This window comes from Ictidomys tridecemlineatus, chromosome 6, assembly GCF_052094955.1.
Source record: "Ictidomys tridecemlineatus isolate mIctTri1 chromosome 6, mIctTri1.hap1, whole genome shotgun sequence".
NCBI lineage: Eukaryota > Metazoa > Chordata > Mammalia > Rodentia > Sciuridae > Ictidomys > Ictidomys tridecemlineatus.
Genome location: NC_135482.1, coordinates 104276114 through 104298241, shown reverse-complemented (window position 1 = coordinate 104298241; position 22128 = coordinate 104276114). Strand labels below are relative to the sequence as shown.

Genomic DNA, 22128 nt, shown 5'->3' with positions numbered 1-22128 from the left:
TAATCAGTCCAAAAAAAAAAAAAAAAAGATGTACTAAAATGGCAATTCCATATGATAGAAAGAACAAGATCTTTGAGGTCAGATGGAACTTCAAAATCTGAGTCCAACTCCCATTTCCATCACTTACAAACTGTGCATATGGGCAAGCTACTAAGCTCTTTAAGACTTCTTCATAGGGCTTCATAATTCTTCATAGGGCTTCTGTGAGTATTTATAGGTAATAGAGGATATCCTGATATATTCTATGGAATTCTGGTCTACGGGAATGTTACACACACATACTACAGGAATGTTACACACACACACTCACTCACACAAACGGCATGGTTAAATAAGTTGAAGAAACAAAAATCCTCTTAAATATTTGCAATCTACATCAGCACCACAAAAGTGCTGAAGAATCCTGCAATAAAGAAATGTGATAACTATGTTTAGCTAAGTATTTTTTCAACTCATTTGGCCACAAGTAACAGTTAATACCTTGCAAAAAAAAAAAACACCTTTGAAAACCACTGAGAAAAGTCATACATGGTGGGTTAGCATAATCAAGGTATATAATATAATCTGAATAACGTCAGGCATCACCATATAAAATATTCATTTTCTTTTCCCTCCTGAGTTCCTATATCATTCTATATACATGAATATGATCATAAAATAATAGTAAAGAGAAAAGTGAAATTTCATGGAAATGAAGGGAGACCCTCATTGCTATACAAAATTACATATAAGAGGTTGTGAGGGGAATGGGAAAATAAACAAGGAGAGAAATGAATTACAGTAGGTGGGGTAGAGAGAGGATGTGAGGGAAGGGGAGGGGGGATAGTAGGGGATAGGAAAGGTAGCAGAATACAACAGTTACTAATAGGGCATTATGTAAAATTGTGGATGTGTAACTGACATGATTCTGCAATCTGCATTTGGGGTAAAAATTGGGAGTTCATAACCCACTTCAATCAAATGTATGAAATATGATATGTCAAGAGCTTTGTAATGTTGTGAACAACCAATAAAAAAAATAATAACCTTCCCCAGCTGCGATAAGGGAGGATTGCAGTCTTTACTGTTTGCTTTGTGGCTGCTGAGCAACTGAAACCCTTTCCTACATTTGCAACTGTTACAGAGGAAATGGTTACTCTCTCCATCCCCACCTGAAAAAAATAATAATTAAAATAAAATAATAGTAATAATGTAGGAATAACACTTTGGTGTTTGATTGCCCAGCTAATACATGACAGGCCCAGAATTTCAACCAAGATCTATCTGAATCCAAAGCCATTATGTAATACTGCCTCCCTGTCCCTCCATGATCCCCTTAGGAGTTGACCTCCTGCAGAGGTTGGCAGGAGCCTGGGAAGTCATCCCACAGCAGGTGAAAGGCCAAGGCTACTACCTGGTGCTGGACTCCATCTTCCCCAACACACTGAGTGCAGGCCTCCTCAGGGACACAGCTGCCTTCCAGCAGGACTTGCTGTGGGGGACAGAAGCAGCCTTCCGAGGGATGGTCCCCACAGGAGCTCGTATTGCCATCACAGTGCCGGAGGCAGCCATGCTCACAGTGGTTGTACACGAAGGACTGTGGGCATGACATGGCTGCAGACAGAGAAGGAAGTCACTCTCCATGGCATACACCAGAGGAAAACACAGATGCAGCTGGTTCAAGGTGTTCAATCATCTGACAAACTTGCTACAGCAGAGATGACAACTTTTCACCCATGTTTATTCTCTCCATCTTCCATAGAAATGGAACTTTCAGCTGTATACACAACCACCCAGAATAAAGAGCTCACATCCTTTGCAGCTAAGTGTGGTAATACGATTAAATTCTGGCCAATGAGCTGTAAGAGGAATGTAGTATCCTGTGGCAGCCTCCAAAAATCATTTTTAAAAGACAGCTGTGTGTGCATGCCCTTTGTTCCTTTTCTCTCCTTCCCCATGGAACACGAAAATGATAACTAGAGCTGCATCTTAAACCAGGTAGAAAAAGATCACGCTCAGGTGAGCCCCAGCATCACTTGATATCACCTTCCTCTGATCATCCATACGACAAGAGAATTTTATTTCTCTGCTACTTGCAGCCAAATTGAATCCTAACTAACTAAGTGAACCCATGCATCCTTTAGCAAGCTTTGTGGCTTTTTCTTTGGAATGCAGATGTATGTGACACTTTAAAAGTCTCTTAAAATTAAAAAAAAAGAATCCACAGCAATGAAGAGTGGCCTTGGGAGAGAGGCTACAAGGTGATTCACTGTGTTTCTCACTCTGTTGGCAACTACCTCACACACCCAGATAGAGAGGATTTCCAAAGATTTTCAAAGAGTTGGAGCACAATGAATAGCCAGGATATGCACAGAGAAATTAGCAGACAAAAAAGGTGCTTCCATGGTGTGACTCTTCATTGTGTATAACCAGAGATATGAGAAACCATGCTATATATATGTAATACGAATTGAAATGCATTCTGCTCTTATATATAACAAATTAGAATAATTTTTTTTAAAAAAAAAAGGTGCTTCCAGTAACTTAGATACTAGAACATGCTCCTTGACTTCAGGCAGATTAAGAGGAGGAAGTGTCATCCACATGGACTCAAAAAAAAAATCAGAACTCAAAGGAATCTGGGGGCAATCTTGCCCAACTCTCTCATTCTACTGTGCAGAAACTGAAGTCCAGAAAGACTAAGAAAACAGCCAATCACCAGTGAACTGAGACTAGGATGCCCAAGTCCTCCAGCCCCAGTTACAACTGCTGACAGCTTTATAATATTGAACTCCAGCATGTTTAATTCCAGTTTTAAAAAAAAAGAAAGTCAGCCATTATATTTGATACAGATTGAGGGTGTTTAAATTCAGTGTTCTTTTCACTCCAACACCTCTTGAGGGTAGGATTCATATCTAATTCATTTGGTATCCCCCACATTTTAAATGATAAACAAATGCCACATTCAAGTAGGAAAGCTGACCTTGAGGGGGGAAGACAGCTACACTAGCAATCCTGTGGTGTTTGTCATTGAGATCTTCTTAATAACAGAATGGCAAAATTCCATTCACACCTCAAAATCCAGCTCAGGCAAAGCCTCCTCTGTGAGCTTTGGCTAAAGCTCGGTGAAACTTCAAATTCATTGTGACTGGTCACATAGTACTGCTGAGGTGTAGTGTCTAATACACTGAATTCACATTTGTTTGAGTTACAGAAATCCTAATAGAAAGGATCATCTTTGATTTATACAGAATCCTACATTCAAAGTACTTATATATCTATCATCTTACCTGATTCTTTTTTTGAATCCTAAGGAATAGGAAATATAAGGATTTTGATCTTCGTTAGGCAGAAAAGAACCTGAGGCCCAGAGAGGTGGAGAGAGGCCACAGTGAGCTTCCCTCCAGGACTTGTAGGAGCACATAAGGGAACTCACCACAGAACTCAGGTGTCCTCCAATCCACACAGACCCCATGGGTCCGACAGAGGTGGGCATAAGAGGCGATCACCTCACACGCTCGCTCCCGGTGGCAACCGTCCTGCTGGCAGATGGCATAGAACGTGGCTGGGGCAAGGACCTTGTGGCACTCAGCAAACTGGGCTGAGAGGAGGACCTGGCAGTGGGAGCTGTCAGAGACAGGACACTGCTCCTCGGGAACCGACGGGCACGTCTGCCCTGGCTGCTGCACTGTCCAGTCCTGGACGAGCCTTTTCCAGTCTGTGGTGACTGTGCCGTCTCTCAGCATGAAGTCGTTGGCCCCATTCTCATCACAGATCCCTAGAGAAAAAGGAACGAGTTCGCAGTCATACAGGCCGCCACGCTGACACTGGAGACCTGGCCATTCTCCACCCCACCAGCATCTGAACACTGTGATGGGGTACTAGCCACTAGACCCAGAAACCCACCATCCAAGAACCCTGAAAATACAATGCATAAGATTTATAAATGTAGGGGGGAAGCCCGGGTTCAGTGGCTTGTGCTTGCAATCCCAGCTGCTCAGGAGGCAGAGTCAGGATGGCAAATTCAAGGCCAACCTGGCAAAATAGCAAGATCCTGTCTCAAGGAATAAAAGGGGCTGGAATTCAACCCCTAGTACAAAAAAAAAAAAAAAAAAAAACCACTTTTTTAATTAAAAAAAGAGAGAGAGAGAGAAATGTGGAGAAAATGTCCTTACCACAGAGGCCATACATCTTTGAAGCAAACACCTTGGGGCTCAGCTGCAGTTGAAACTCGTTGTTTTGTGGAGTGAACGTGATAATGTGGCCAAGACGGTGGAATCTGACCTCATACATGATGGCACCATAGATGCTCACCTCCATGTTCCCACCCATGTAAGGGGCAGGGACCAGTCTCCCATTCACTGCCACCTGCCCAAGGAAGGAAAAGGTCATCAGTAGTCCCAGCAACAAGGAATCCTAGAACTTGAGTCCCGGCTTCCTACTGAAGTCACTGAGATGTCCTACACATTCATCACTCAACAGCAGCGTTGACCACGAGCCCTGATATTTGTCAACAGCTTTTCTAAAACGCAGGCGCTTTGCAGAGCTGGCTGGGGAGCAGACAGCTCTAGTACTGTACAGACAGCCACGCACCTGGAGCTTGAAAGACCAGGGTTAAAGGGAACCTTGAGTCTATGACTCAACAGGGAAGGGTGACCCCTTCAGGTCAGGCTAGAAAAGTTGCTATTTTTCCAGCTCATCAGGGCCCTGTCTCCAGGATTATCTAACAGAAGTACTTTGGGTCCTCTTTGCATGCACGTGGGTCCCTAGAAGCTCTTTTCTTTGGAGGCACCACCATATCAAACATATTAAAATGTGCTCACACCCTGTGATGAATATAATTTTTTGCTGTAAAAAAAAAATTGGAAGTGTTTTTACCACTTTGATTTTAAAATTTTTTGGCTATGAGTTCTCATTTAATATATGATGAGCTATGATTTTTCAGCAATTATTGTTCATGTTCAGAAATTCTTGCAAAGTGAGAAAAATCTAGCCTACGAGTTATTTTCATGCAATGAAATATTTATGATCTTCTAGTGAACAAGTAAAGAAGTTGGCATAATGTCACCTTTTGTAAACATTTAATCAAACATTTATTTATACCAGTTTGACAGTTTTCAAATTTTGGAGCATTATAGTTTGTTTAGGCCCTAAATATTTCCAAAGGCCCTGATTTAGGCCCTAAATATTTCCCTTTGGAAAGCTCACAAGCCTTAGACACTGGGCTCATGATGCCTAGTGGGTAAACAGTCCTTGTGCCAACCCCAATTCTCTATCAGTGCCAGAAACTGGCACTAAATTCATAATTTAATGCTATCTAAAATTGATTTGCTCTTCCAATTCTGGGCCCAGAAAAAAATATGAAATCAGGCCAAGAAAAGGGAAATGGCAAGGAGGCCCTCGGAAGAAGGTGGTGCTCTGCTAGTCTGGCAGAAGGCTGAGTCCCAACCAGCAGCACCAGCGAAAGCCAGCTGCCACCTGAAGTTCTGTTGCAGCCTTGCCATGGGCCCCACAGAAAGCACCTCTCACCTCCATGTCACTGTGGAGCTCAACCGAGAGGCCATCATGCTTCACCTCGATGGATTTCATGCAGGCCTGCCTCTCACCAGGGCTGCAGGCACCATTGTGGAGAATCACCTCCAGGTCCTGCTCCTTGTTTTGAAACAGGACATAGGAACAGCTGCCAGTCAACTTGAAATTCTGCCCATCAAAGGTCACAATGTGCCGAGTGGAACTGCCCATGCACACACCTGGATTGGGGGGGGGGAGCACAGGGTGGATGAGACACTATTCAAATCCCCATACCTGCAACACACTCTCTGTGTCAACAGGCTGCACACAAATACAGTTTCACAGGCCATTTGAGGTCCTATCGACTGATTTCCTTCTTTTTACAGATTTAGGAACCTGACTGAGGTAGAAAGGATTAGGTAACACTTGCCATTAAATATTTTCCTGGAGAAGGATTAGAAGGATAAATATGGCATAAAAAAAACATGATAAATTGTAGAACCATGCTTCCAAAATATGTAAATGCACAATGTGAATGATCTACTCTAAAGGGTTGCCTTGGCCTAGGAAACACAGCTAAGTTCCAGGGCTGTTATGACTTGTTGAAATCACAAGGAGCTAAGCAAGTTATGAACTCATGATCTCATTGTAAAGAAAATTCACCTAAAGACACATGGGTCCTTCCTGCTGCCAAGTGACTAATGGTGTAAGTCATGGCCATGTCGACTTATTGCGCAAGAGAAGTGTTTCCAGAGCCAAAAACAAGGTTGGGTCTCAGAGCTCCATCATTTGACCCTCATTCATTCACATAATTAGCAAATTCTCAAGGTCCCTATTAAAACACCAATTTGTGAATAGTAATCATTTTACATCTACATAAGATGTTTCAGTGAAAATTCCCACTTTAAAGGGACCACTGCCATTAATGACGTGAAAGCTAATCTTAGACCTAAATGAGGTTGAAGATGAGGTTTCCTGACAAATCATGACCTCTTCTACCATGGTGGGTGAATAAAAGCTCAAGAACTGAGGGGCAGACTCAATGGAACAGTGAGGCCACACTAATGCCCTTCCCTCATAGCCAGTCCTGGGGCACGTCCACCTGCCTGGGTGACTGTCAGGGAAGCAGAGTCACTGACAATGACAGGTCTGGATGGACCATTTCTTGGAGCCGAACAGCCTCCATAAAAGTTCTTACATTCAAAATCTCCTCATTTTTTCAGCATGTAATCACTTCTAACTACAAGACTGAATGCTACTAGCCTTCTGGGTCCATGCTAAAAGTATCCCTTTTATGATTTGAAGAAGTGTCCCCAAAGACCCTTGTGTTGGAGGCTTGGTTCCCAGGTCACAGTGCTAATAGAAGGTGGTAGAACCTTTAAGGGGTGGGGCCTAGTGGAAGGAAGTCAGGTCACTGGAAGTGTGCCCTCCAATAGGATATTAGAACCCTGGCCCCTTCCTCTCTCTTTTTGCTTCACAGCTTCCATAAGGTGAGTAGCCTCTTCTGCCAGGTGTTCCTGCCATGATGTGCTGACTTATCGTAGGCCAAAAAGTAACAGGGCCAACTGACGGTGGACTTAAATCTCTAAAATTAGAGTCTAAATGAACCTTTCCTCTTTTTAAATTGAGTACCTCAGGTATTTTGTCACAGTAATGGAAATCTGACTAACACAATTCCCAATACTTAAGCTGTTAATATCATCAAGTCAAAGAGTCAGCCCAAACTGCCAAAGAATAGAATGTATTTCAAAGCAAAGAAATTATTTTAGCTTACACTTGGCAAGCTAATAATAAAGACTCATTCCACGTGACTATGGAATGGATATTTTAGAGCCAAAGCTCAGAACTGAATTCTGTTCTACCCTTTATTTGCACTATGACCTTAGATTACTTAACTTCTGTGACTTTCTCCTTTCTCTTCTGCATACTGAGGTTATAATAGCTATCTTTTAGAATTATTATAAGCTAGTTGCAATATAGACTAAATGTCTGATTGATAGAGCTTGACATGCATGTATGCAGGAAGCCATCTTTGAAATTCATGAGGATCTTCTATGGGCATGAAGCCAGGGAGATTTAGGTTTGGCCTTGGGAACTATCTGTGGCTTTCCCACGGCAATAGATTGCCCAATGCACGTTACCTTTATCTCCGTTCTGCCAGGAAGATCCCCCATAGTAGCTCCGGAGATGGGCGTAACCCATTAGGAACTGAACAGCCTACCTTTAACCTTTTTTGGTGAAGAACATTCTATGGAAGGCCTTTGATGTTTCCTAACATAAATAAATCAGACACGGGCTGCATTTTGTTGTAATCTAGAAGCTCTATGTGTCTGATCGGCTTGCCCCGTCCTGCCCCAGCTTTTGAAACTACTGTGTCCTGTGGTTTTTTCTGCCATTCTCTTTTTTCTTGGCTTTTATTTCTCAGCCACCCATTCCACAGAGGGGAACCCCATTTCCACCATCTGTGCAGGGCACAGGTGAGACATACATGTTTCATAAGTAAATCTATAAATCTTATGAATAAGCCAATGTTGTAGGTATATTAGAAGTTGAGTTGCCTCCATGTCTGGAATACCAAATTACTTCCCAATAAACCATCACATCATACACCAGTGTATCTGTCAGTTTTAAAGAGCTGCATATATTAAAACATTCCCATGTTAAATAGCTGGAAAAAGTAAAGCTAAACCATTTTTTTAAATTAATATATGAGAGGCATATAATAAAATATTATCACAAAGTATACCACTTATAAATATCTCCTGAAACCATTTTATCTCACTTCTCTCCTTTTTTTCAATATCTTTCCTACTCATTCTCTTTCTAAGTGACAATATAAATACCTGTAACAGAATATTATATTAAAACTTTCGTCTGAATATCAAAATGTGATGGATACAGGTATGGAAGTGAATTGATAAACCAACTAAAATGTAAATATTTAAAAAGACATTCAGGAACTGGAGGTAGAGCATTTTTCCAGCAAGCCCAAGGCCCTGGGTTCAATCTCTAGCACCAAAAAATATATATCTCCAGAGTAACCAAAGGCTAGAGCAACAACTTTCTCTGGGTTCAATCTCTAGCACCAAAAAATATATATCTCCAGAGTAACCAAAGGCTAGAGCAACAACTTTCTAGGTCCCTAGGTCCACACAGCTCATACACCCTACAAACACAACACAGAACAATAAGGAGAAAAGTTCAACTATGACATTAAAAAAAATGCCTTCAGCATAACTAAAAAACAGAGAATACCCAGACTTTAAAGTAACTGTTAATAAAATAAGAAGAAAAAGCTGGGAATGGTGGCACACATCTGTAATCCCAGATTACAGATTACCCTTGAGCTGAGGCAGGAGGATCACAAGTTCAAAGCCAGCCTCAGCAACTTAGCAAAGCCCTAAGCAACTTAGCTGTCTCTACATAAAAAATTTAAAAGGCTGGGAATGTGGCTCAGTGGTTAAGTACCCCTGATTTCAGTCCCTGATACCAAAACAAAGAAAGAAAGAAAAAAAATAAATGATAAAATGCAATTGAAAAAGAATTTTTTAAAATATACATTATTTATTAATAACTATTTTGAAAACTCTGTGCAATAAATTTGGAAGTCCCTGGGTGAACCAGATAAATTTCCAAGAAAATAGAGATTATCAAAATTAACACCACTAAATGAAAAGGCAAAGAAACATAAGCATTACAATACCCATGAAAAAATTTAGATAAATTTAGCAAGAATTAGAAAAAAAATTACCCCCCACAAAACAAAAATAAGAAAAAAACACCAACCCCAAATGGTTTTACAGGGAAATTTCATTAAACTTTCCAAGACCTGATAGTCCAATGTTCCATAAACTGTTCCAGATATTGAAAATAGAAGAAATGTTCTCAAAGCTTTTTATGAAATAAGGTTTAGCATTGACATCTAAATTAGATTTTAAAAATAGCACCAGGAAAACACACACACACACACACACACACACACACACACACACACACCATACACGTGAGACTCAGAGGGAAGATGGTAGAGTAAGTAGCACCAGGAGTCTATCTCCCCACCTAGACAATAATGGCAGTGGAATCTGTCTGCTATAGTAAATCAACAGAAATTCTCCCTGAGAAAGAACAGATAATAGACTTATTAAACAAAGACTTTTAAGTAATGTCTTAAAGATATAAAAAAGTTAAAAGAGAATATGGATAAATTCAAGAAAATAATGTATGAACAAAATAGAAATATCAATGGATAGAAAATATAAAAAGGAACCAGAAAGAAATTTTGGAGCTGATTGGAACTTCAGCTCTAAAACTTTTAACTTCACTTTTTGTCTTCTAATGATTAAAGAGGCAAATACATTTCAAAAACAACAAATAGCCTCTTCTATTGGATACATGGTACATAGAGATGTAATTTTGTGACATCAATAACTAGAAGAGTGTGGGTACAGAGACAAAGAGCAAGTTTTTGTTACTACAGTTAAGCTGGAATCAATATAAAAGAGAGCGTTAAAATTTAGGATGCAAAATATAATGCTCACAGTAGCCACACCAAAACAATAGACAAATATGTACAGAAAATTAAAAGGGAATTAAAATGTTTCACTACAAAAAAATCAACTAAACACAAAAGAAGAAAGATGGATGCACCCTGAACACATGCTAAATTTATTCCAAATGTTTAAATTTCTTTGTTACTATTATGAATGTTTTTTCTCTTCATTATATTTTTAATTGATTACTTTTTGTGTTTATGAATGGTATTGATGTCTATACCTGTTTTATAGCTTATGATCTTATTTATAATTTTCTTATTGAATTAATTTTATCATATAAATTAGGGTTATCCAGATATTTAAATGATGTCATATCACTTACAAATAGTATTGTTTTGTTTTTCTTTTATCAATTTTTGTGCCTCCAGCCACAATGGGAAAAAAAAATTGTGTGACTGCTCCCATAAGTACTGTGAGTAGTCAAATTCAAGGAGACAGAAAGTAGAATAATAGTTTCTAGGGGCTGCAAGGAGGGAAAATAGAGAGTGAGTGTTTAATAAATACAGAGTTTCAGTCTACAAGATGATAAAACACTCAGGAGGTGGTTGATGGTGATAGTTGCACAACAATATGAATTTACTTAATGTCACTGGACTGTTCACTTAAAATAGTAAATTTTATGTTATTAATATTTTGCCCTAAGTTTAAAGAAATTAAAGTCTGCAGACCAATATCATTTATAAATATCAAAGTCAATGTACTAAATAAAATATTATCAAAAAGAATCCAACACCATACAAAGAAAATAATGGAACATAGTCAAATGTATCAATATCAGGAAATCAAAATAATATATAATATTAATGTATGTCAAAAAAGCCTTCACCAATACCAAAATTCCACATTCTTGATGAAAACACTCAAAAAATGATAATTGAAAGATACTTTTTAATAGAATAAAACTCACTGCAATATATTTATGTTTGTGTATGCATATGTGTGTGTGTATGTGTGTGTGTGCATTTAGCCCTGAAATCAGTCTCTTACTTAATGACAAAATATTAGAGGCATTAAAGAACAAGGTAAGGATATCCACAATCTCCTTTACTATTCAAAATTGTGCTAAATAATTTTGTGAATGCCATTATGAAAGAGAAATTAATGGAGGCACAAAAGTTGATAAGGGAATAGTAAAACAATACTATTTGTAAATAACATCATATCTGGATAACCCTAATTTCTATGATAAAATTAATTCAATAAGAAACTAAGAAATAAGATATGCAACAGATATAGACATCAATACCATTCATAAACACAAAAGGTAATCAGTTAAAAATATAATGAAGAGAAAAAGACATTCATAATAACAACAAAGAAATTTAAACACTTGGAATAAATTTAGCAAGAAATGTGCAAAACTCCTATAAGGAAACTTTAAAACACTCCTAGAAGACAGAAAGTTCAGCTTGAATAAGTGGACAGAAATCCTTGTCCTTGGATAGGATGTGACCACATCATAATGATGCCAGGTCTTCCAAAGTTAATGTATAAATATAATAAAATCTCAATGAAAATATCACCTAACTTTTTATGCAGCTAAACAAACTCACCCTGAAGTTAAGGGGGAAAAACATAAACATGAATGAATAGCAGGAAAAACACTGTGGAAGAAAATTATGTGGAGGTTCTACTAGTCCCACTAGATATTAAAACACTTATAAAGTCTCTATAATTAAGATTATAGTACTGATACATGAATAGCTAAAAATAAGTGCAATGAAATAAAAATTCCAGAAATAAACTTATGCACATTTGAAAATTTAAAATATAATAAAGTTGTTCTCACATCATTAGGGTAAATTTTGATAAATCAATAAATGATACTGATTAGTTATTTTTAAAAGATAAATTAGATCTATACTTTATACCAGACAAAATAATCATCTCTGAATAGAACAGGTATCTAAATGTAAAGATGAAATTATATATGTAATAGAGGAAAAATACAGTTGAATCCTCTTTAACCTTGCAGTAGAGATAGGTTTTCTATGAATGATTTAAAATCCAGAGTCAAAGAAAAAGCTGATTAAAGATAAACTACATAAAAATAAAGAAGCCAAAAATTATCAAAACAAAGGCAAAAGGAAAAAATGAGAGAAAATATTTGGAATTTATATCACAGATAATGAGCTAACTATCCCATTATTTTAAAATAGAATATAAAGATTAAAATGCAATGGAAAGAAGAAATAGTGAACAAATCTGGGACAGAAAAAAATAGATATTCAGCCTCAACAAGCCTAAAGGGCCCCAACTAATATGAATAAAAGGAGTCCATACCAAGATGCATAATAATCAAATTACCAAAAGTCAAAGATAAAGACATAATTTCTAAAGCAGGAAGATAAGAACAACTTGCCATATACAAGGGAGTCACCATAAGACTGTTAGCAGACTCAGAAGTCAGTAGGAAGATATATTTTCAAGTGATGAAAGAATACACTGCCAACCAAGAATACCATATCTGGAAATACTGTCCTTTGAAAATGAAGGAAAAATTAAAATTTTCTCAGATAAACTCTGATGTTGTTTATCAGCACTGGATCTAACTTATTAAATATGCTAAAATGAGTCTTTCAGATTGGCCTGAAAGGATACTAAGCAGCAATACAAAAGTGAATGAAAGTAGAAGGCTCCTGATCAAGTACGTATATAAATAAATAAATACTGTACTACTGTAAGTATGGTGCATAAATTACTTTGATTACTGGTATAAAACTTCAAAGACAAAGTATAAAATTAATACACAATAAGCAAAGTCTAAGAAAACAATAACATAAATTGGAGGAAGAAAAAAAGAGTAGAATTTTGTATGTAAATGATGTTACATTGTTATCAACATAGAATATATTATTATAACTACAGTATGTTTTATGCAAGCCTCATACTAACTACAAAGAAAATACTATAGAAGATATAAAAAAATGAGAACAGAATCAAAACATGTCACTACAGGAAAAAAAAATGTGATCAATGAAATAAAAAGAAAGTCAGCAAGAGAGGAAAATACAGTCCAGAAAAAGCTACAAGGCAGAAAGCAAATAATTAACAAAATGGCAATAGTAAGTCCTTCCCTGTCAATAACTGATGTAGATGTAGATGTAAACTCTTCAATCAAAAGTCAGTGACTATCCATTCATCTATTGAAGGGCATCTAAGTTGGTTCCACAGTTTAGCTGTTGTGAATTGTGCTGTTATAAACATTGATGTGGCTATGTCCCTATAATATGCTGTTTTTAAGTCCTTTGGGTATAGACTGAGGAGAGAGATAGCTGGATCAAATGGTGGTTCCACTTCCAATTTTCCAAGAAATCTCCATACTGCTTTCCATATTGGCTACACCAATTTGCAGCCCCACCAGCAGTGTATGAGTGTACTTTCCCCACCCCACCCCCGCATCCTTGCCAACACTTATTGTTGTTTGTATGCATAATAGCTGCCATTCTGACTGGAGTGAGATGAAATCTTAGAGTGGTTTTGAGTTGCATTTCTCTAATTGCTAGTGATGATGAACATTTTTTCATGTATTTGTTGATTGATTGTGTATCATCTTCTGAGAAGTGTCTCTTCAGTTCCTTGGCCCATTTATTGATGGGATTATTTGTTTCTTGGTGTTTAGCTGTTTGAGTTCTTTATATACCCTAGTGATTAGTGCTCTATCTGATGTGTAAGGGTTAGATGAACTCTAGATAGGGCAGAGGGGTTGGAGGGAAAGGGATGGGGTAATTAATGATGGTGGAATGTGATGATCATTACTATCCAAAGTACATGTATGAGGACACGAGTTGGTGTGAATATACTATGTATATAACCAGAGATATGAAAAATTGTGCTCTATATATGCAATAAGAATTGTAATGCATTCTGCTGTCACTTTTAAATTTAAAAAAAGACAAAAAACTTAAGAATTATACTGAGTAATTAAATAATAAACCTATTTTTTTAAAAAAAATTATGGAAGATAGAATTGAGATAGAGTATTTTTAATCACCCACAATCCACATGGAAAAATTGCCTATTAACATTTTATTTTGAGGGTGTATGTTTTCCATTTACAAGGATCCTCTATATGTGTGTTTAAATTTATGTACACAGACACTGAACCCATTGTGAAATATTCTACATACAGCTCATCTCCCAATTTATCTGACAACATTAAATCTCTTTTCATTTCATTAAACATTATTAAAAGTAAGTTTTATAAGACTAAATGACATTCTAGTCTGTTCTATGGAAATAGTGTAATTTGTTTGGTAACTCACTCATTATTTGAAAAATGTGGAAACAATAATTGCCCTTTGAAGGTTGTGTGAAGTCAACAATAAAACCTTCTGTCTAAAAAAAAAAAAAGAGTAACTAAATACTTTTTTAATAAAATAAAATCAGGCTGGGATGTGGCTCTAGCATGCACAAGGCCCTAAGTTCAATCCCCAGCACAACTAATTTTTTTAATAACTCATTCATAATTAACCAGTGAAATGAACATATTTGAAAAATATGGAAACAATAATTGCCCTTTGAAGGCTGTGTGTTTGTGTCAACAAACATACTTATTTAACTGGGCAAGGTAGCACATGCCTGTAATCCCAGCAGCCCCAGAGGCTGAAACAGGAGGATCACAAGTTCAAAGCCAGTTTTAGCAACTTAGCAAGGCCCCAAGCAACTTAACAAGACCTTGTCTCTGTATAAAAAATAAAAAAGATAGCCATGTGGCTCAGTGGTCAAGCTCCCCTGAGTTCAATTCCCAGTACAATAAATAAATAAATAGCAAGGTCCAACTATATGCTGCTCTAGAGGCTCACTTTATATTTAAGGACACACATAAGCTTAAAGTAAAAGGATGGAGGAAATATTTTATGCCAACAATAAGCAAAACTCCATACTTAATCAGACAAATAGAATTTAATTCAAAATTGATCACAAGAGTGCATGTACGAATATGTAACAATAAATTGCACCATTATGTACAACTATAATGTACCAATAAAAAAGTGCCAAAAAATGATCCCAAAAAACAAAGAATATAAAATTGACAATTCATTGGTAAAATGTAATAACTAGAAATATATATGCACCCAATATCAAAGCACCCAAACATGAAACAACCATTGACAGAATTGAAGATAGGATCAGCAGCATAATATGAGTAGAAAATTTCTGTACCTCATGTTCAATAATAGGACATCTAGACAAAAGATAAGTAAGGAAACAGAGGACTCAAGCAAACTGCAGACCAAATGGATTTAACAGATGAATACCTTCTAAACATTCCACCTGACTGCAGCAAGATGCACTTTCTTCTCAAGCACACACAGAGAAGTCCCCAGAAGAAGTCACATGCTAGTGCATAAAACAAGTCTTAACAAGTTTAAGACAAAATCATTCCAAGTATCTTTTCTGATCATGATAGAACAAAACTGGAAATCAATAATAGAAGGATTTTAGAACATTCACAAATACATAGAAATTAAACACAGTTGAATTAAAATGGGTCAAAGGAGAAACTAGAAAATGTTTTAAGATAAATGAATATGAAATAGCATAATGAGACTGAGGGGATTCAGAAAAAGCAGTAGCAAGAAAAGGTTTATAGCAGTAAATGCCTACATTAAAAAAGAACAAGGACTCAACCAATCGACCCACACTGACAATCTTGAGGACAAACTGAGGCCAAAGATAGGTGAAGGAAGAAGATGATCAAAGATTGAGGATAAATAAATGAAATATAGAATAGGGAAGCAATAAAAAAATCAATAGAACTAAGAGTTGGGTTTTTTAAAAGATTGACAAAATTGACAAACCTTTGACCAGACTAAGAAAAAAGAGAAGACTCAAAATCACAAAGGAAAGAGGTAATAAAACAAACTATGGCATAAAAATAAAAAGGATTATAGGAGACTACTTGAATAATAATATATCAACAAATTGGAAAACCTCAAGAAATGAGTAAATGAAACATACAACCTACCAACACTGAATGATAAAGAAGAAACAGAAAATCTGAACAGATCTACCACTAGTAAAAAAGTTAAGTCAGCAATCAAAATCTCCCAACAAAGAAAATCCCCAAAGGCTTCTCTGGAGAATTCTACCAAATTTTAAAGAAGAAATAATGCCAATTGTTCTCAAATTTTTCTCCAAAATAGAAAACAAAAAGAAACAAAGAAGGAAATATTTCCAAACCTATTTTAAGAGAATAAAATTTCTCTGATACCAAAGCCAAACAGACACTCCATGAAGAAAATAAAACTGCAGGGCAATATTCTTGAGTATAAATGCAAATATCCTCAACAAAATACTAGCAAAATGAATTCAACAGCACAAGAAAAGACTCATATACCATGACCAACGGAGATCTATCCCTGGGAAGAAAGATGGTTCCACATACAAAACCAATCAATATATTACACCATACTAACAGAATAAAGGATAATCATCTCATAGATGAAGAAAATATTCTTGTCAAAATCTAACACCATTTCATGTTCTATGTGTGTAATATGAATTGTAATGCATTCTGCTGACATATATAAAAAATATCAATTAAAAAAATTTAACACCATTTCAAGATTAAGACATTCAACAGACTAAAATTAGGAGATTACCTCAACAAATAAAGACCATTTATGAGAAGCCCACAACTAACATGATGCTCAATGGTGAAAAACTAAAAACTCCTTCTTTTCCTCAAAGATCAGGAACCAGGCAGAGAAGTCCACTCTCGCTATTTCTATTCAACACAGCACTGGGAGTCCTAGCTAGAGCAATGAGACAAGAAGAGAGAAAAGTTATCCAAATAAAGAAAAAAAGTAGTAAAATTATATATCTCAGATGATATAACCTTATATGTAAAAACCCTAAAGATAATATATATACACACACACGCACATGCATTTAAAAGAAAAAAAAAGAAAACCCTGATGGATCTTATGAACAAATTCAGTAAATTTGCAGGATACAAAATCAACATTCAGTTGTATTTCTATACTCTAACCACATGTCAAGAATGAAATGGGACCCTTATAACATACACAAAAATCCACTTCACAATTAAAGACTTAAACATAAGACTTGAAATTAAAACTCCTAAAAGAAAACATAGGTCATAACATAGGTCTTGGTGATGACTTCTTGGATCTGACACCAAGAATAAAATTAAACGAGTAGGACTACATGAAACTAAGAGGCTTCTACACAGCAAAAGAAACAATTGACAGAACGAAAAGACAACCAGTGGAGTGGAAGAAAATATTTGCAAATCATTTATTTGATAAGGGATTAAAGTCCAAAATATACAATGAACTCCTACAACTCAATAGCAAGACAGAGAGAGAGAGAGAGAGAGAGAGAGAGAGAGAGAGAAAGCTCCCAATTTAGAATTTAAAAGTGGGCAAAAAATATTTTTCCCAAGAAGATATACATTGATGAGACAGTGTCCCTGTTATATGCTGTTTTTAAGTCCTTTGGGTATAGTCCAAGGAGAGGGATAGCTGGGTCAAATGGTGGTTCCATTCCCAGATTTCCAAGGAATATCCATACTGCTTTCCATATCGGCTGCACCAATTTGCAGTCCAACCAGCAACCCCACATCCTCACCAACATTTATTGTTGTTTGTCTTCATAATAGCTGCCATTCTGACTGGAGTGAGATGAAATCTTAAAGTAGTTTTGATTTGCATTTCTCTGATTGCTAGAGATGATGAGCATTTTTTTATATATTGGTTGATTGATTGAATATCCCTCTTCTGAGAAGTGTCTGTTCAGGTCCTTGGCCCATTTGTTGATTGAGTTATTTGGTTTTTTGATGCTTAGCTTTTAGAGTTCTTCATATACCCTAGAGATTATTTCTCTACCTGATGTGTAAGGGGGAAAAATTTGCTCCCAAGATGAAGGCTCTCTATTCACCTCACAGATTGTTATTTTTGCTGAGAAGAAACTTTTTAGTTTGATTCCATCCTGTTTATTGATTCTTGATTTTAATTCTTGCACTATAGGAGTCTTATTAAGAAAGTTGGGGCCTAATACCACATGATGGAAATTAGGGCCTACTTTTTCTTCTATTAGACACAGGGTCTCTGGTTTTATCCCTAGGTCCTTGATCCACTTTGAGTTGAGTTTTGTGCATGGTGAGAGATAGGGGTTTAATTTCGTTTTGTTGCATATGGATTTCCAGTTTTCCCAGCATAGCATGTTACAGGGACACAGCCACATCCATGTTTATGGCAGCACAATTCACAATAGTTAAACTGTGGAACCAACCTAGATGCCCTTCAGTAGATGAATAAATTTTAAAAATGTGGCATATATACACAATGGAATATTACTCAGAAATAAAAGAGAATAAAATTATGGCATTTGCAGGTAAGTGGATGGAGTTAGAAAAGATAATGCTAAGTGAAGTTAGCCAATCCCAAAAAACCAAATGCCAAATGTTTTCTCTGATTCATAAGGAGGCTGATTCATAGTGGGGGGGGGTAGTATAGGAGGAATAGACAAATTCTAGATAAGGCAGAGGTGTGGGAGGGGAAGGAAGGGAGCAGGGGATTAGAAATGATGGTGGAATGTGCTGGACATCAGGTATGAAGACAAAAATTGATATAAAAATACTTTGTATACAACCAGAGATATGAAAAATTTGTGTTCTGAATGTGTAATACGAATTATAATGCATTCTGCTGTCATTTATAAACAAAAAATTAATTTAAAAAATAACAAATAAATAAAAAATAATATATAGAAAAATTCAACTGGCATTTAAAAAAATATCCAACATCACTTATCATCAAGGAAATGCAAATCAAAACCACAATGAGATATCACCTCACACATGTTAGGGTGGCCATTATGAAAATAAAAAGGAAGCCAGGCATAAGGGTGCACATGTGTGTTCCCAGCAACTCAGGAGGTTGAAGCAGGAGAATCACAAGTTAAAGGTGAGCCTAGGCAACTTAACAAGATCCTGTCTCAAAAAAAAATATATAAAAGGCTGGGGGTGGGATTGTAGCTCTGTGGTAGAGCACTTGCCTGGTATGTGGGGGAGGCAGGGTACTAGGTTCGATTCTCAGCACCGTATATAAATAAATAAAAAATAAAGGTCCACTGACAACTAAATATTAAAAATAAATAAATAAATGGCTAGGGATGTATCTCACTTATAGAGCACCCCTCCATTCAATCCCTAGTACAAAAAGAGAGAGAGAGAGAGAGAGAGAGAGAGAGAGAGAGAGAGAGAGAGAGAGAGAAAGAGAGAAAGGAATGTGAAAAAACTAGAACCTTGTGCAATGTTGGTGGCAATATAAAATAGTACAGCCACTATGGGAATTAGGAGGTTCCTTAAAATAGAACAATATATAATCCAGCAGCCTCACTACATATATAAAAGCACTGAATTCAGGATCTCAGGTATCTGCACTTCCATGATCATTGCATCATTATTCACAAGAGCCAAGAGGTAGGAACAACCTGACTGTGCATAAAGAAAGTGTGACACATACATACAGTGATGTAAAAAGGAGGAAATCCTTTCCTTCTCCACAACATGGATGAATTTTGAGAGGATTATGCAAAGTAAAATAAGTCAGTCACAGAAGGACAAAAGCTGTGTGAATCCACAAACATGAGGTGTTTGAAATAGTCAAACTGATAGAAGCAAAAAGTAGAATGGTGGTCAGCGGGGCTGGGGAGGGAAATTGGGTGGTTGTGTTTCAATGGGTGTAGAGTTACAGTCATGAAAGATAAAAATGTTCTAGAGACTTGCTGTACCACAATATGCAAATAACTAATGACACTGTACTGTACACCTGAAAATTTAGTAAGAGGGGAGATATCATGCTATGCATTTTACTATGATTTTTAAAAAATGGAAAATGGAGGGCATGAGCAGATAATTCAAAAGTAGTTTTAGAAAAATGATACTTAAACATATAAAAAATCTAACCTCATTATCAATAGAAAAATTAATTTCAAGTACATTGAAACACTATTCCTTACCTGAAAAGTAAAAAATTGGCAATAAATTAAAATATATAATAACACACTGTACTGGCTAGGCTAAGAGGAAACATAAACTCTCATAGATTGCTGATGAAAATTTCAGTTTTTAACAACCAAGTTTCAGGAGAATCTGAAATTATCTCACAAAACTGCATTTGCACTTCTCTTTTGAACCAAAATCCCATGCCTAGAAACCTACCCTGCAAGTACACCCCCAACTATAGGAAAACCCATATTTTAAGGTTACTTATTATAGCATTATTTGTAATTGCAAAATATTGGAAATAATCTACATGAGTATTTATAAAAGAGTAAACTATGGTACACAAGAAGCTCTCTTTGAATTCCTATGGAGTGTTCTTCAGGATACACTTTACACACACACACACACACACACACACACACATACCAGCAGTACTTGACCACTGAGCTACATCCCTTTTTATATTTTATTTAAAGACAAGGTGCCACCGTACCTGGCTCAGAATATACTGTTAAGAAGGGGGGAAAAAAAGCAAAGTCAAAACCTGTACAAAATCTTTCTTTGTACAGAATGAATCACAGGAAGGATGAATAAGAAATGAAGGAGATCCCTTACCCCAGGGAGTGAGTGGAAATGGACAGAGAGGATATGACACCTCTAACTATAAGTTTCTATAGTGTTCTGACATTTAAAACCATGCTAATGTATCATAACTAAATAAAACAAACACATAAAAGAACCAGTAACAAAAACAACAACAAATCAAAACAAATAAATAAAATTTAAAAGGATAGGGATGAAGGGAAACCAAAATGCAATATGCACAAAAATATGAAACTAACAGTAATAAATAACTCCACTGAGGAGCTCCTGATGTGGGGAGAGGTGCACTGGCCTACATGACTTGGGAAAACAAAATTTTACTCCAAGACTGAGACAGGAAGGATTGTACACAAATGTTAAGGTCTGTAAACAAGTCTGGATGGCGCCTGGCAAAATGCCAGACGGAGTGGTTTGTGAAGTAACACCAGCGAGCCATTAAGTGTGGAGATTCCTTATTGGTTGACTGCTGTATCTAGTTTATGTTAATTAAGATAAGATGTGTGGAATGTATATATACCCCTCCTATCCTACAATAAACGGCTCCCACTCCTGCTGTATCAATCTACACAAGTTGCTCGTCACACCACCACCCCCCCCACCACCACCACCACCACCCCCCCCCCCGTTATTTTGCCCAGCCAGCCGGGCTGCGGCACACAAATATTGCACTCTAGTTAGTAGATCTGTTTTCCATAAAGGTCAAGGGTCAACAGTTCTGAAACTACTTTACGTGTATTCTAGAATCAAGAAAATATATTGTGGGTAATGAGAGCTAAGTTTGCTATTTGAGATGGGAAAATGTCAAAAGACCACAAGAGCCAAATTAGAAGGACTCCCAATAGTCAAAACTGGGGCCATTGAAGGAAGAACACAATGGGTGCTGGTAATTGATCATACGGCATAGGAAAAAATAAGAATGCACCAGTTCATATTGATACAAATAATTACTTTGATTAATTAATTAGAAGGAAGGGAAAGCTCTTAATTCTAATTAATACAATGTAGATGATGGAAATATCAACTCTATTGGGCAATCGCAATAATAAAATTTTTTCAGCAGAGAATCAGCAATGGAAGTTAAATTTAGTAGGTAAAGGTATCTTTATATAGTTTCAGAGTAACTTTATACATGATAATTATTAAATGAAAAGAAGAAAACCCTAACTTCCAGTGGAGAAACCTGGAACACCACCCTAAATCAAGTGCCGGTACTTAGCAACACCACTAATGGGGCAAGTCAGGATCCTGAACCTCTTCACACCATACACTGAAGGGGACACAGCAAGTCTTCTGGGGTATCCTTAGCAAAATGTACATACAACCTGAATTCATCCCAAGTTGAAAGACATTCTGCAGAAACTACCAGCTAGTATTCTTCAAAACCATCATGGTCATAAAAATCAAAGAAAGGTTCCAAATTTTAGGAAATTGAAGAAACATGACAACTAAAGATAATATGTGATCAACTGGATTTACTCCGTGACCCAAAAGCAAAGGGCATTT

At 36.7% G+C, this 22128-nt stretch overlaps 1 protein-coding gene across 4 annotated transcripts in view; it reads right to left on the bottom strand.

Moving 5' to 3' along the window:
• The window catches only part of Vwf (von Willebrand factor), a 155519-nt gene that overhangs the window by 34504 nt on the left and 98887 nt on the right, over positions 1-22128 (bottom strand). For all 4 annotated transcript variants that reach the window (XM_005338364.4, XM_078015364.1, XM_078015365.1 and 1 more), the window contains 4 exons: positions 5509-5729; positions 4155-4347; positions 3416-3757; positions 1394-1593 (listed from right to left, as the gene is read on the bottom strand). In XM_005338364.4, coding sequence (XP_005338421.2) covers positions 1394-1593; positions 3416-3757; positions 4155-4347; positions 5509-5729 — 956 coding nt within the window. The remainder of the gene's footprint in view (positions 1-1393; positions 1594-3415; positions 3758-4154; positions 4348-5508; positions 5730-22128) is intronic.